General features: G+C 37.0%; 1 protein-coding gene and 3 non-coding genes across 4 annotated transcripts; all 4 read left to right on the top strand.

Annotated features, from left to right (window-relative positions):
- The first annotated feature begins 4,374 nt into the window (after nt 1-4,374).
- Nucleotides 4,375-13,002, top strand: RABGGTB (Rab geranylgeranyltransferase subunit beta). Its single transcript, XM_047084509.1, is given in 10 exon segments — nt 4,375-4,561; nt 4,564-4,607; nt 5,685-5,792; nt 7,017-7,214; nt 7,780-7,885; nt 8,724-8,776; nt 8,861-8,971; nt 9,643-9,768; nt 11,693-11,842; nt 12,418-13,002. Coding segments are annotated over 10 exon segments (1,224 nt in total). The 3' UTR covers nt 12,559-13,002.
- On the top strand, nt 5,449-5,527 carry LOC124516824 (small nucleolar RNA SNORD45). The gene has a single exon (XR_006963213.1). It is a non-coding gene; the product is annotated as a small nucleolar RNA SNORD45 (small nucleolar RNA).
- Nucleotides 6,088-6,171, top strand: LOC124516823 (small nucleolar RNA SNORD45). The gene has a single exon (XR_006963212.1). It is a non-coding gene; the product is annotated as a small nucleolar RNA SNORD45 (small nucleolar RNA).
- On the top strand, nt 7,355-7,426 carry LOC124516826 (small nucleolar RNA SNORD45). Its single transcript, XR_006963214.1, has one exon. It is a non-coding gene; the product is annotated as a small nucleolar RNA SNORD45 (small nucleolar RNA).
- Nucleotides 13,003-13,417: the final 415 nt, after the last annotated feature.

The raw sequence follows: 13,417 nt of genomic DNA, 5'->3' as shown, positions 1-13,417 counted from the left end.
CATGATATCAGAGATGATTGATCATTTGATTAAGATAGGATTATAGGTGCAAAGAATACTGAATACTGACAAAGAATACTTGGTTATATACTTAATTAAAGGACAATAAATTTAAAAAATACAGAAGAATGTACTATAACATGATTATAAGAAGTTTAAGATGTTTCTCAAATAAAAATCCTTTTTCCTTGTTTCTTTTTAATAATTAAAGATATGACACATACAGCAATGAAAGTTTATTCTGGTTAAGACAAAATCTCTGCTATCTAGGCAGAAGGTAAAGATTAACCTTTTACCTTAGGGATTGATGGCTCAACCAAGGAAGCAAGCCCCTTAAAACTGACTGAACTTTGCCAAAATTGTAACATATTCCAGTGTCTTTTCAGATGCAGGTACTACATATCAAGGCAAATAAAATTCACTTTCCTGAAATTGTCTTTCACTATGGTTTTTCATACTGTAGAACAAACTGATAATTTGGAACAAAACTGCACTTTTCTCTTGAAAAATAAAAACACATACATAGTTGTATTTTTCTGTAACGATTGCTACTATTATAGTTATACAGTAATCCTTATTATACTTAAAGAAACTAACTTCCCAGAGAAACCAACTCCTAGAGAAACCTGGGAGGCAGATCATTGAGAATTGTTTGTCACATATCAATATTTCAGCAGGTCATCAAAACTCATGAGCATTAACACAACTTTGTTCAGCTATACATATCCTTTTATACATTAATGCAACAAAAAGAAACATTTATTAACTTGACCCAAAGGTATCACTTACTACATACCATATCAAAATAAGAAACAAAAGTATATAAACTTAAAATCAGGCTTGGTAATCAAGGGTTTAATATTCTATCCAAAAAACAATATAGGTTTGCCATGATTATTAATTAACTCAGTATAGTCCAAGGTTTTAAATTTTCTAAGGTTCTTAGAAATTATATAATTCCGGGGCACCTGGGTGGCTCAGTCGGTTAAGCGGTCGACTTCGGCTCAGGTCATGATGTCGCGGTCCTTGAGTTCGAGCCCCGCGTCGCGCTCTGTGCTGACAGCTCAAGCCTGGAGCCTGTTTCAGATTCTGTGTCTCCCTCTCGCTGACCCTCCCCTGTCCATGCTCTGTCTCTCTCTGTCTCAAAAATAAATAAAACGTTACAAAAAAAAAATTTAAAGAAATTATATAATTCCAATTTATGGTTGGAAAGAAATTTCATTTTTTATTTTGTTTGCTTCAATCTTGTTTCATTGTTGATTCAATTTAATGAAAGCCAAATTTACAATTTTAAAGATCTTAAAATTTATGTAGGAGTTAAGTTAGCCAATTTGATCAATAAACTAATATAAAAAGTTTAGGAAAGGGGCACCTGGATGGCTCAGTCGGTTAAGCATCCATCTTAGGCTCAGGTCATGATCTCAAGGCTCCACTCTCTGCTCATGAGTTTGAGCCCTGCTTCAGGCTCTGTGCTGACAGCTCAGAGCCTGGAGCCTGCTTTGGATTCTGTCTCCCTCTCTCTCTGTCCCTCCCCCGCTTGCATGCACGCCCTCTTTCTCTCTTTCTCAAAAAATAAATAAACATTGGGGCGCCTGGGTGGCTCAGTCGGTTGAGCGGCCTACTTCGGCTCAGGTCATGATCTCGGGGTCCGTGAGTTCCAGCCCCGCGTTGGGCTCTGTGCTGATAGCACAGAGCCTGGAGCCTGCTTCAGATTCTGTGTCTCACTCTCTCTCTGACCCTCCCCCATTCATGCTCTGTCTCTCTCTGTCTCAAAAATAAATAAACGTTAAAAAAAATTTTTAAAAAAATAAACATTAAAAAAATATTTAAAAAAAGAGTATGTTTTTGTCTCCCTCTCTCTGCCTTTCAAAATAAATAAACTTTGAAAAAAGAATATGTTTTACTTAACCCAATATATCCAAATATGATTTTAGCAATCTACTTTTTAAATTGTTAATGAGATATTTTACTTTATTTTTCCTACTAAGTCTATAAAATAGGGTGTGCATTTTATACTTTATAACATCTCAATTCAGATTCACCACATCTCAAGTGTCCCATTTAGTTATATTACACAGCACAGGCCTAGAGACAGAGATGAACTTGTTTTTCAAAATTAGGGTTTTTGTTTGTTTATTTTTGTAACTATTTTTCTTTGGGGAGGGATATTTTTATTTTTTGAGGAGGTAAGATATACCAAATTTCAAAAGTACCAGCATATTCAGTGAAAAAGAAGCCTTCCTTAAATCCTGTCCCCAGCTATCCTCCTCCTGTAGGCAACTGCTTTTAGTAATTCTGTGCATTTACAAATACATCCATATATTTTCCTACTTTGTTTTCCACGCAAATAGTAGCACAACATACATAGCTTGGCACTTTCTGTTTTTTGTTTTCACTAATATATTTTAGAGATCTTTCCATAGCAATGTATGCAGAGCTTCCTCTCTTTAATGACTGCATAATGAATACAGTGTAGTTTATTTAACCTTTTGATGGTAATTAAGGTAGTTGTAACCTTTTGCTAATAAAGACTGGTGCTATGAATATTCTTGCACATAGGTCACTTCATACCCAAAAGACTACTTGTAGGATAAGTATCTATAAATAGAGTTGCTGAATGTAATTAAAAGAATTGCTAGAACTTATGCTTCCTACACAGATTTCCATTTTGCTGATCATCACACCCCTAGAACTTAGAATAATATTTGGCACATTCTAGGGGCGCCTGGGTGGCGCAGTCGGTTAAGCGTCCGACTTCAGCTCAGGTCACGATCTCGCGGTCCGCGAGTTCGAGCCCCGCGTCAGGCTCTGGGCTGATGGCTCAGAGCCTGGAGCCTGCTTCCGATTCTGTGTCTCCCTCTCTCTCTGCCCCTCCCCCACTCATGCTGTGTTTCTCTCTCTGTCTCAAAAATAAAGACACTTTAAAAATTAAAAAAACAAGGGGCGCCTGGGTGGCGCAGTCGGTTAAGCGTCCGACTTCAGCCAGGTCACGATCTCACGGTCCGTGAGTTCGAGCCCCGCGTCAGGCTCTGGGCTGATGGCTCAGAGCCTGGAGCCTGTTTCCGATTCTGTGTCTCCCTCTCTCTCTGCCCCTCCCCCGTTCATGCTCTGTCTCTCTCTGTCCCAAAAATAAATAAAAGTTGAAAAAAAAAAAAAAACCGGCATAGAATGTGCCAAATAGTTTTTTTTTTTTTTTTAACGTTTATTTATTTTTGGGACAGAGAGAGACAGAGCATGAACGGGGGAGGGGCAGAGAGAGAGGGAGACACAGAATCGGAAACAGGCTCCAGGCTCTGAGCCATCAGCCCAGAGCCTGACGCGGGGCTCGAACTCACGGACCGTGAGATCGTGACCTGGCTGAAGTCGGACGCTTAACCGACTGCGCCACCCAGGCGCCCCTATTTGGCACATTCTAGACATCCAATAAATACTTGTTGAATGAATTTATAAAGTAGGAAATGAGGCTTGTTCTTCATTTTTTCAGCAGTTATGGACTCAATCTGAATGTTACTTTTTGGATCTGATGCTTGCATTATTCCTACTTTGAGCATTGCTTTTCCCAGGAAGTGTGACCTCTCCCTCTCTTCCTTGGTTTCCTTCCCTCTACATCCCTCCCCGATCTGACTTAGAAGCAAAAGAAAGCTGGCGAAATCACATTAATATTTAGGGAAGACTTTTTAAGATAAAAAGTTTTAGGGCTAGAGACAGTCATCACTTAATGGTAAAAGGCTCAACCCACCAGAAATAGATGCTAAACTTACATGCATTTAATAAAGTAGCCTCAAACATACATGGGAGTATCAATGGAATTGCAGGGAGAAATAATGAAATCTACCATTATAGCAGATTCAACATTCTCAATTACTGATAGCCCATTATATTGATAGCCCACTGTTGTCAGGAACTCTTCTCCAAATCGTTACTGAATGTAATAAATTGTAAGGGTATGGGGGCCAATATTTTCTAATGAGTGCTCAAAATGCCAAAGTATGAACGACCTAAGAAAGCACAAACGAAAACAGCTGCAATAACACCCCTAGAAATCTGAATTTAGTGGAAAGCTTGTGATAGGAACGAGTGTTTCTTTTTCAAAAGTAATTTACAAAACTTTCCAACTGTTGGCACTTCCCGAAGAAGAGAAGGGAGTAGGCGAGTGAGTCGCATCCGGTACGAAGGCAAACAGGAGGGAAATGTGAACATTTATTTCATTAACATTTACTCAAAAAACGTTTATTGAATACTTACTACGTGCAAGAACTCTACTAATTACCAGCTACTTCAGCTCTTCAGAGTTCAAAGAACGTCAAAATCAAATGATTTCTTAAAAGTAATTTAGATACTTAAACATTACTTAAAACTTTTAGACAAATCGAGATGTTTATGGGACGAAGAAACGGGCGCCAAAGAATTTGGGCTCAGGCAGCGAGGACAGCTATGAGCAGTCGGCGGGGTCCTAGAGCAGCCACGCAAAGGCTCCATCCTACAGGCGCAAGTGTGGTCAGCTATGCTGGTGCTCAGAAGGGACCTAAGGGACGCTTCTGCGCAGGCGCGTGCCGCCTAACTCTCCCCAGGAACCGACCCAAGTTCTCTTTTCGGTCTCAGACATGGTGAGTGAGGTTGCGTTTTGGATTGGTGCTCGGGTGTGCAGTCCAGGTGGAATGATACCGAGCGGCTCAGTTACCTTAGGGTATTTTCGCAAGTATTAGAGAATGGTTAGCTTGAGATACGGGGCTTGCAAGGTTTCTTTAGGGTTAGGAGAGGGTGAAGTATTACTCAGCGTTTTCTGCAGATCTCGCGGGCTCAATTACGGCTTCTAATTTTATCTAGGCTTCTTCCTAAGAGGCAGGCCTCAAGGTCCGACGGCCCGATTTCTTAATCGCTCGAAAAGCCGCGCTAGTTGGTGGTTCCTGTTTCCTTTCTTAATATTGTATGGCTCAAAATCTGTAGAGTCATTACTGGTATGGTCTCTTTGAAGATGTAAATTTTAGGCGGGATCTGGTGGAAATTCACTAAATTCTTTTTTGGTAATCTACGTCATGACCTACTTAACAATGAGGTAGTGCTGTCTCGATCACAATGAGCTAGATCAGAAGTGCAGGAACTGGAGCAACGTCCTCATTTCCTGAGCGCTTGCTGCAAATGAAGAAACTAAGACTAAAAAGCTGGAAAAGATGAGGCTAAAGGAAATATTTCCTTGATAAATTGAATAATCTATGGAGCGTGTAGAGGTGGCTCTGAAACCTGAATTTCTAGGATTAGTAAAATTTCATTAAAGAATTTAGCTGCACATTATACGCTAGGTATATATATATTTATGCTTCAACTTGCTGCTACATGTAAACCTTCAGTTGGCCTGAATTGATAAGCTTGGATTTTCTGTGGTGTTTATTTTACTTAAAAGTCTTAAGTGAACGGTAAGCAACAGCAGATATGGGTAATAATTTTTTGGGTCAATGATGAGCTGGCATGTATTCTGAATCCGAAGTTGATTATTACTACGTTAGCTCTAGAATTACTCTGAGACCTGAAAAATTACCCGAATCTTACCACGGCTTTAGTGCTTACAGTTTTTGTGTGGCAAGATGAAATCAAAGTGAAAAATTCAAATGTATGTTGAATATACAAACTGGGGTCAAGTATTAAAATAAGAACATTATGAAATCACTGCTTTTTTGTTTTGAAAGGGCACACCGCAGAAGGATGTTACTATCAAATCAGATGCACCTGACACCCTCTTGTTAGAGAAGCATGCAGATTATATTGCATCCTATGGCTCAAAGAAAGACGATTATGTATGTATATGATTTTACGTTGGAAATTTATTTTGAAGTGAATCTATAATGCATAAGCAGTCAGTAGGTCAGTAATGGCCCATGTTTCTTAAAAATGGTAACTCCTGCACGCCAAAGCACTGAAGATCCCTCTCTGAGGTGCATTCAGTGTGCCTTTGGACATCAGGTTGAGAGTACATCAGCATTAACGATGGTTCTTTGAAGATTTGGCAGACAAAATAGATTATCACCTGCCTAGATTTGTAAGAGGTTTGAGGTACAAAAGAGATTTGTACTTTGTGGGTATTACTTTCAAGGTCAGTGATGTGTTGGCATGTATTACCTGAATATATGGCTGATGTGTAATAATACTTTAGCTCTAGAATTACGCTGAGACCTTGAAAAAGTCCTTACCTTAAGTTTCAAAACCTTGAATAGTTTTTCCTCTCTGGGACAATCTCAGAAACATTGAGTAACATACAACTCAAAGTAAATATTTTTCCTAGTAGTATCCAGACAACAATTGAATTGACCGTCTTGGCTAGTTTTGATGAATTTGTGACTTAAGTTCTCATAACCTCATTATGGAGTTGTTAAGGACCATGTTTATCTTTTCCCTGGATGACTCAAGGATTAAGTCTTAACTTACCCCTGCCTTTTTAATCTAGTGCTTACCAACCTATTATTTAAACCCTGAATTTGGGTTCACAGCAAACTAAGACCACTCACCTGATTCAAAATTTTAGTATGTAATAACATCGGTGGACTCTCTGTCTACCAGTTTTTATTTTTCTTTGATGAGCTGTTGTTGGCTATTTTATCTTTTGCATGCTTTGGCCATTTTGGTTTTCAAGTAGTTGTATCAGTAACTAATAGGTAATAGATGGGCTTTGTACATATTCCATATATCAATAGGATAGATGTCTAATAAATAACGATGTTAAGTACTCTGAAAGAAATATTTTCCCCAAACTTGAAAATGGTTGGTATATTTTTCACTTCTACTTCTGGTTGGCTCTTAGAGATTGAAGTCCTGTTTGTATTGTCAGTCACAGCTGAATTTATCATATGCCTCTCAGATACTGTCCCCCCACCAAATTTGAGAGCCACAAATTTAAAATCATTACTGATGATGTTAGGATCAACTGAATTAAACAGTATGTGTGGTTAGTTAGCTTTGTATGTTCCATCACTTTTACCCTGCATCAGTTCAAACTGGCACATTAAAGTCATTGTGTATTTTAGGAATACTGTATGTCTGAGTATTTGAGAATGAGTGGTATCTATTGGGGTCTGACTGTAATGGATCTCATGGGACAACTACATCGGATGAATAGAGAAGAAATTCTGACATTTATTAAGTCATGTCAACACGAGTGTGGTGGAATAAGTGCTAGTATCGGACATGATCCTCATCTTTTGTACACTCTAAGTGCTGTCCAGGTAAATATTTATTAAAATTTAACAGTCTTGGCAGTGTATTTTCTTACTTGAGTACGAAGAAATTGGGTATTAGGAGTATGACAAAATTGGTGTCTATGTCAAACAAGTTTCTCTTTTCAAATGAAGCCTGTATTCTACAAGGTCAATGATGTGATGGCATGTATTAGCTGAATCCAAAGTTGATGTAAATAGTAAAATTCCACTGAGACCTTGAATGGTAAAATGTTTATCTTTGTTATATGTAAATAATTTGAAAATCTCCAGGTGGAGTTAAATGTTGATTTTCGTATTAGTGAAAATGCACAATTAGGGGTTTAAATAGTATATTTAAAGGTCTTAGAATGCTAAGGTATAGTTTGTGTGTAGGGGATGAATGCTTTATGTTACCAATTTGGGTTTGTTGATAAAGCCTGTGGCATAATAGAAGATAGCCTGCAGATTTGCAGTATGCATAGACAAAAGGACATGTTTGCTTAACAATTTAAAATGTCATTGAGGAAAACATCAGAACAAACTTAGCAGTGTTGAAGAGGTATTTACTTAACATGTTTTGTTTTTGTTACAGATTCTTACTCTGTATGATAGTATTAATGTTATTGATGTGAATAAAGTTGTGGAATATGTTCAGAGTCTACAGAAAGAAGATGGCTCTTTTGCTGGAGATATTTGGGGTAATGTCATTCTAAGCCATGCTACCCAAAATAACCAATTTTAAATTCTGGTTTGGTGTTGATTGTAGTGATAAACTTTGTTGAAAAATTTTAAGTACAATGAATTGGAGACTTTGCTAATAATTATAAGGAGACTTTTAAGTTTTTGATCTTTTCAGGTCCCACTAAGCAGCTGGTCTAACTGAAGTTAAATGGTCTGCTGGAAGTTCCAGCATGCACTGTGTAGTTATATCAGCATACAGGAGAACTGGAACAGAGGGGGCCAGTCTAAAAGATGAGGTAGGTGAAATTTTTTTCCCCAGTATTTGGTGACTTTGTAAAGTTTTTTTCAAACTATTTACTGGCAAGGGAAAAACAGTCAAAAAACTTTACAAACTTACTGGATATTTGAGTGGAGGGAGGGAATAGTACATAGTACTATATTTGATAAATGTAGATAATCTCTGCTTTAGGGCTGAATACAGTGCAGGCCGGAGAGACCAGCTGCTTCATGGGATGTGAAAATCCACTTTTATATAATAGGGTAAGTTCATTGTCATTATTAGAAATTGAATAGTCCTTTTGGTTCTGTGTTATCTTCCCTTTCTGGGCATTCTAAGCAACTTAAGATAAATTGCTGTATTTTTGACAAAACTATTTTCTAGTTACTGGTTTCCTCAGAAGTGATTTTGCTTCAGATTTAGCTTTCCTTCTAGTGTCCAAAAAGTAAATATTAAGCTTGCACTCTTGGAAATTTAACCGTGGTAGCTTGGCAGTTTGTTAGTTAACCTGCATTATATATTAGGGTCAGGTTCCTCTGGTAGCACTTACGTTTTGATTTGATTCCATTTTCTTTTAGGAGAAATTGATACAAGATTCTCTTTTTGTGCGGTGGCAACTTTGGCCCTGTTGGTAAGTTTTGAATATTGTATTGAAATAATTAAGTGCCCATGATTATTCTGGAATCTAATAGGCTTACTTTTTTTCTGTTTGTAGGGGAAGTTAGATGCTATTAATGTGGAAAAAGCAATTGAATTTGTTTTATCGTGTATGAACTTTGATGGTGGATTTGGTTGCAGGCCAGGTTCTGAATCCCATGCTGGACAGGTAATTTAATGTGGATTAAAATTGTCAACTTTGAAGGGATAACTAGTGTGGTAAACTGCTAAAACATTAATAGCAGTTTGTGTCTGTTAAATGTGAATGAAGTTAACTTAAATATACTATAATGTGGGATTTTACATAAGAATTGCTTAAATGCAGATAAAGGAAGGCATTTTTACAGTAGTATGTTCTAGCATCCTGTTTCCCACCTCTCCTGAACACCTATTTGCTTGTGCCAGAGAGGCAAATTGTGTTTGTAAAGAGTATTTGTACTGTTATACATTGTATCTGTAAATAGTTGTCAAATAAAACTTGCTTTTTAGGGGCACCTAGCTAGCTCTCTGTCCATAGAGCATGTGACTTGTGATCATGGAGTTGTGAGTTTGAGCCCCATGTTGGGTATAGAGATTACTTAAAAATAAAATCTTGGGAAAAAAAATTGACTTTTAGCCATGAAGAAATTTTGACAATCGTATTTCATTGCAGAATTGGATCCTAGAATTAGTATGTTTGGATTTGTTCAGGTAGTTAGGTGATATTTACATGTTTGCAATTCTAACTTTTTAATAGAAACCAAGTTTTTAGACATAAATTGGCTTTTTACTTGAGTAGTTTTTATCACTATTACTATTGAAAAATTATTATATACATGTACTTTATGTCTGTAATTTTAGATCTATTGTTGCACAGGATTTCTGGCTATTACTAGCCAGTTGCATCAAGTAAATTCTGATTTACTCGGTTGGTGGCTTTGTGAACGACAGTTACCATCAGGTGGACTCAATGGAAGGCCAGAGAAGGTATAGTTTCATCAGATATACTGTGTTCTAGTAGCTTTATTATTATAGCTTTTTGTAAATTGTTAATGAGCTTGTCTTTCAACCCCCATTGAAAATTTTCAGTTGTACGTCCTAAAAAAATGCCCTTGGCAAAAAATTAGAGTTGAGATACTTATTAAGGTATCCATTTAAAAGACTCTTGAAGAAAAGATGTGTATGCTACTTTCTGATGCTGTCTTCAGTCTTCCCTATCCTGAAGTAGAATCTGGAGTAGAATCTGAGGGAAAAAAAAAAAAAAAATGGCAAATAACTCTTAGCTTTAAAGTGTATTTGTATTTAGACTTAGTATATGAATTCTTAAAGGGTCTTTTTCCCTATCCTGAAGGCCTTGTATTTTCCAGGGATAGAAATGCAGCTATTTCTTTAAACTTTTAGTTCTAGACCTATACCAAGGAAAATCAGTCATGCATTAAAAGTTTTGTTTGTATTTGGGACCCAAAGAGGGCTATTGTGTTTAAATTCTTTTAATGTTTATTTTGGGGGGTGGGGTGGGGAGGCTACAAGAGAGGGGGAGACACAGAATCCGAAGCAGGCTCCATCCAGGTTCTGAGCTGTCCGCACAGAGCCTGATACTGGGCTCGAAATCACGAACTCTGAGATTGTGACTTAAGCTGAAGTTGGACACTTAACTGAGCCACCTAGGTGCCCCCCGCAAGGAGGGCTATTAAGTGAACACCTGTATCTTGTGTAGAAATCTCCATGTCTACTTACTGGGTGAAAGGACAAATAACTTAGAAAATCAATGATTTTTAAAAATTCTGCTACAAAGTTTTCATTTAAAACCTTTATTAAATTTTTTAAAAGAAAAACCCAATTTTTGACATTTTGATTTGGAGGGAAGGGAATCCAGCTTTCCTTCATAGTTTGCATTTCTCTTTAGTTATCACACATTCTCTAAATTGGGTCTGGAAGCGCCAGATAGTAAATGTTTTTAGTTAGCATTGTAGGACATACAGTCTTACTGCAACTACGTAATTATCCTGAAGAGCAAATTGTAAGACTTGTGTATTATAAAAACGATTTATGCATATAAAATCTTTTGGGGTGCTTGTGTGGCTCATTTGGTTAAGCATCCAACTTCGGCTCTGGTCATGATCTCATAGTTCATGGGGTCAAACCCCACGTAGGGATCTGCTAATAGTGCAGAGCCTGCTTGGGATTCTCTCTCTTTCCCTTTCCCTCTCCTTTTCTGACTCGTGCTTTGTCTCTCAAAAATAAATAATAAAGCTTAAAAAAACAAAAAACATTGTAGTCTAGATAATGACTCAAAGACTGTAGCTAGCTGGATTTTTGACCAAAAATAATAAGGCATGGTGGTGCTTTTGTCTAGATCACTGTACTTTTGTTAAACTTTGCTTGTTCAACATTTATGAATAAGGTAAGGGGTAGGAAAGTACCCATAGGTGGTTTTTAGCTAGTTAAGGTCCAGTGAAAAACCTAGATAATCTTGGACAATTAGAAAATGGGTCAGGGTGGGGATTGCCAGGAATCTACACTTAGTGTAGGAGAGCTTTTAATACACCTATGAATCACCCACTGATTTTGTTGAAATGATTCAATTGAAGGTGAGATGTTCTGCGTTTTTTAAACCCAAGTGACCCATATTTTGAGGAGCTAGGCTCTAGACTGTCTTTAAGCAGGTATATCATAACATTAGCATAAGGGGCATTCTTTGCATATAAAATAGAGGTACAGGTATAGTTTTCACTGAGTAACAAAGCTCTGAAACTTTTTTAGCAGGGGTATCTGTGGATGGAAATGTTTGTTTTCCAGTGATTATCTTTAATTCTAAAGATTATCTTTAATTCTAATCCTCCCCCACCCCATGTTTGGACTAGAGAATAAAATTGTGGCAATTCTCTTGTGGCTTTTTTTTTTCTCCTAGTTACCAGATGTATGCTATTCATGGTGGGTGTTGGCTTCCCTAAAGATAATTGGAAGGCTTCATTGGATTGATAGAGAGAAACTGCGAAGTTTCATTTTAGCATGTCAAGATGAAGAAACAGGAGGATTTGCAGATCGACCAGGAGATATGGCAAGTATATTTCTGACATCTTGTTAGTTACATTTTCAACGTTGCTTTGAGTTACTTTTATGTTTCCAGGCATTTCCAGACATGGAAGTGGGATAGTATGCAAAGTAGGATAGATACCCTTCCGATAATTTTGAGAACAGATGATATAAAACAAGTGTACAGAAATTTCTTATCACTTGTCAAGAAAAGTAGTGTATGGTGAAGGTCCTGTGTTAAAAACAGAATTTGAAGCCATCATTTTTATTTTATACATACATATTTTAATTTTTTTTTTTTTTTTTTTTGATGTTTGTTTTTGAGAGGGAGAGGGAGACACAACAATCCCAACCAGGCTCCAGGCTCTGAGCTGTCAGCACGGATACCAACATGGGGCTCAAACTCCCCAGCTGTGAGATATGACCTGAGCTGAAGTTGGACATTTAACTGAGCCACCCAGGGACCCCCATCACTTTTATTTTAGAAGAATTAAGCATTTATTAAAGTAAAATACAATGGGATCCAATATAACTTGTTCAGAAGTAGAGTTTCAGAAGTTTTCATTTGTAATACTTTATAAATTCTTATTTTTTAAATAGGTGGATCCTTTTCATACTTTATTTGGAATTGCTGGATTGTCACTTTTGGGAGAAGAACAGATAAAACCTGTTAGTCCTGTTTTCTGCATGCCTGAAGAAGTACTTCGGAGAGTGAATGTTCAGCCTGAACTAGTGAGCTAGACAGTGAGACATTGCTTAGTATAGTTTTGCTATCTTAACAAAAGTGCTTATCAGACTTAATGTGCTTAAAGTGCTTATCAGACTTAAAAGCTGTGTTACTATTTTGTATATGAATATTAATTATGTACTTATACATAATGTAAAATAAAGATCTTTATTGTATCAGCTTTAGATTACCTTCTGCAATGCTATTATTCTGAGTACAATTATTTGTTTCTGGTTCAGTGTATTTATTTGTATGTTTCCTTAACGGCAAGCTCAGTTTAAAGAACTATTTAAAGTATTGTGTTCTACTTGATTTTTTCCATGTGCTTCTTTCATGTTATAATAACGGCTAATGTAAATTGGTTTATGTCAATGAGAATGTGAATGTTAATAAAAATTGATAAACCCATCCATATATGAATTAAAAGATGCACAAGAATAAATGGCTTTTGAAATTTGGGACTGTTTCATAAGTTTATGGCTACTCTGAATTGGTCACAAAGTAATTTAGGTAAATGGTGCATTTCACCATCTTAGAGTAGGATTGCAATTTGGATATACTTTACCCTTATTTTTTATGATTTTATGTCACAGTGCCAGCTATTCCCAAGGAATTGTTGGCCTTCAAGGAAATGGAAGTTGATAGTTGCCACAATATTTTTTGAACCTGTATTTTCAGAAACATGAGCACAGATGAGTATTCTCTGTGAGTTTTATATTCTTGGTGAAAATGAAGTATGGAAGTTGAAATTTTCTCAAGCATGTTGGCAATATTCTATATTAATAGTCCTTTTAAGAATAAGGATTAGTGGGGTTCCTGGCTGGCTCAGTCGGTAGAGCATGGCACTCTTGTGGTGAGTTCAAGCCCCACATT

This window comes from Lynx rufus, unplaced genomic scaffold, assembly GCF_022079265.1.
Source record: "Lynx rufus isolate CCGP_SWC_20201006 ecotype Redwood Valley unplaced genomic scaffold, mLynRuf1.p SCAF_2, whole genome shotgun sequence".
Taxonomy (NCBI): domain Eukaryota; kingdom Metazoa; phylum Chordata; class Mammalia; order Carnivora; family Felidae; genus Lynx; species Lynx rufus.
The sequence above is the reverse complement of the archived record's forward strand: the minus strand, read 5'-3'. Positions and strand labels throughout refer to the sequence as shown.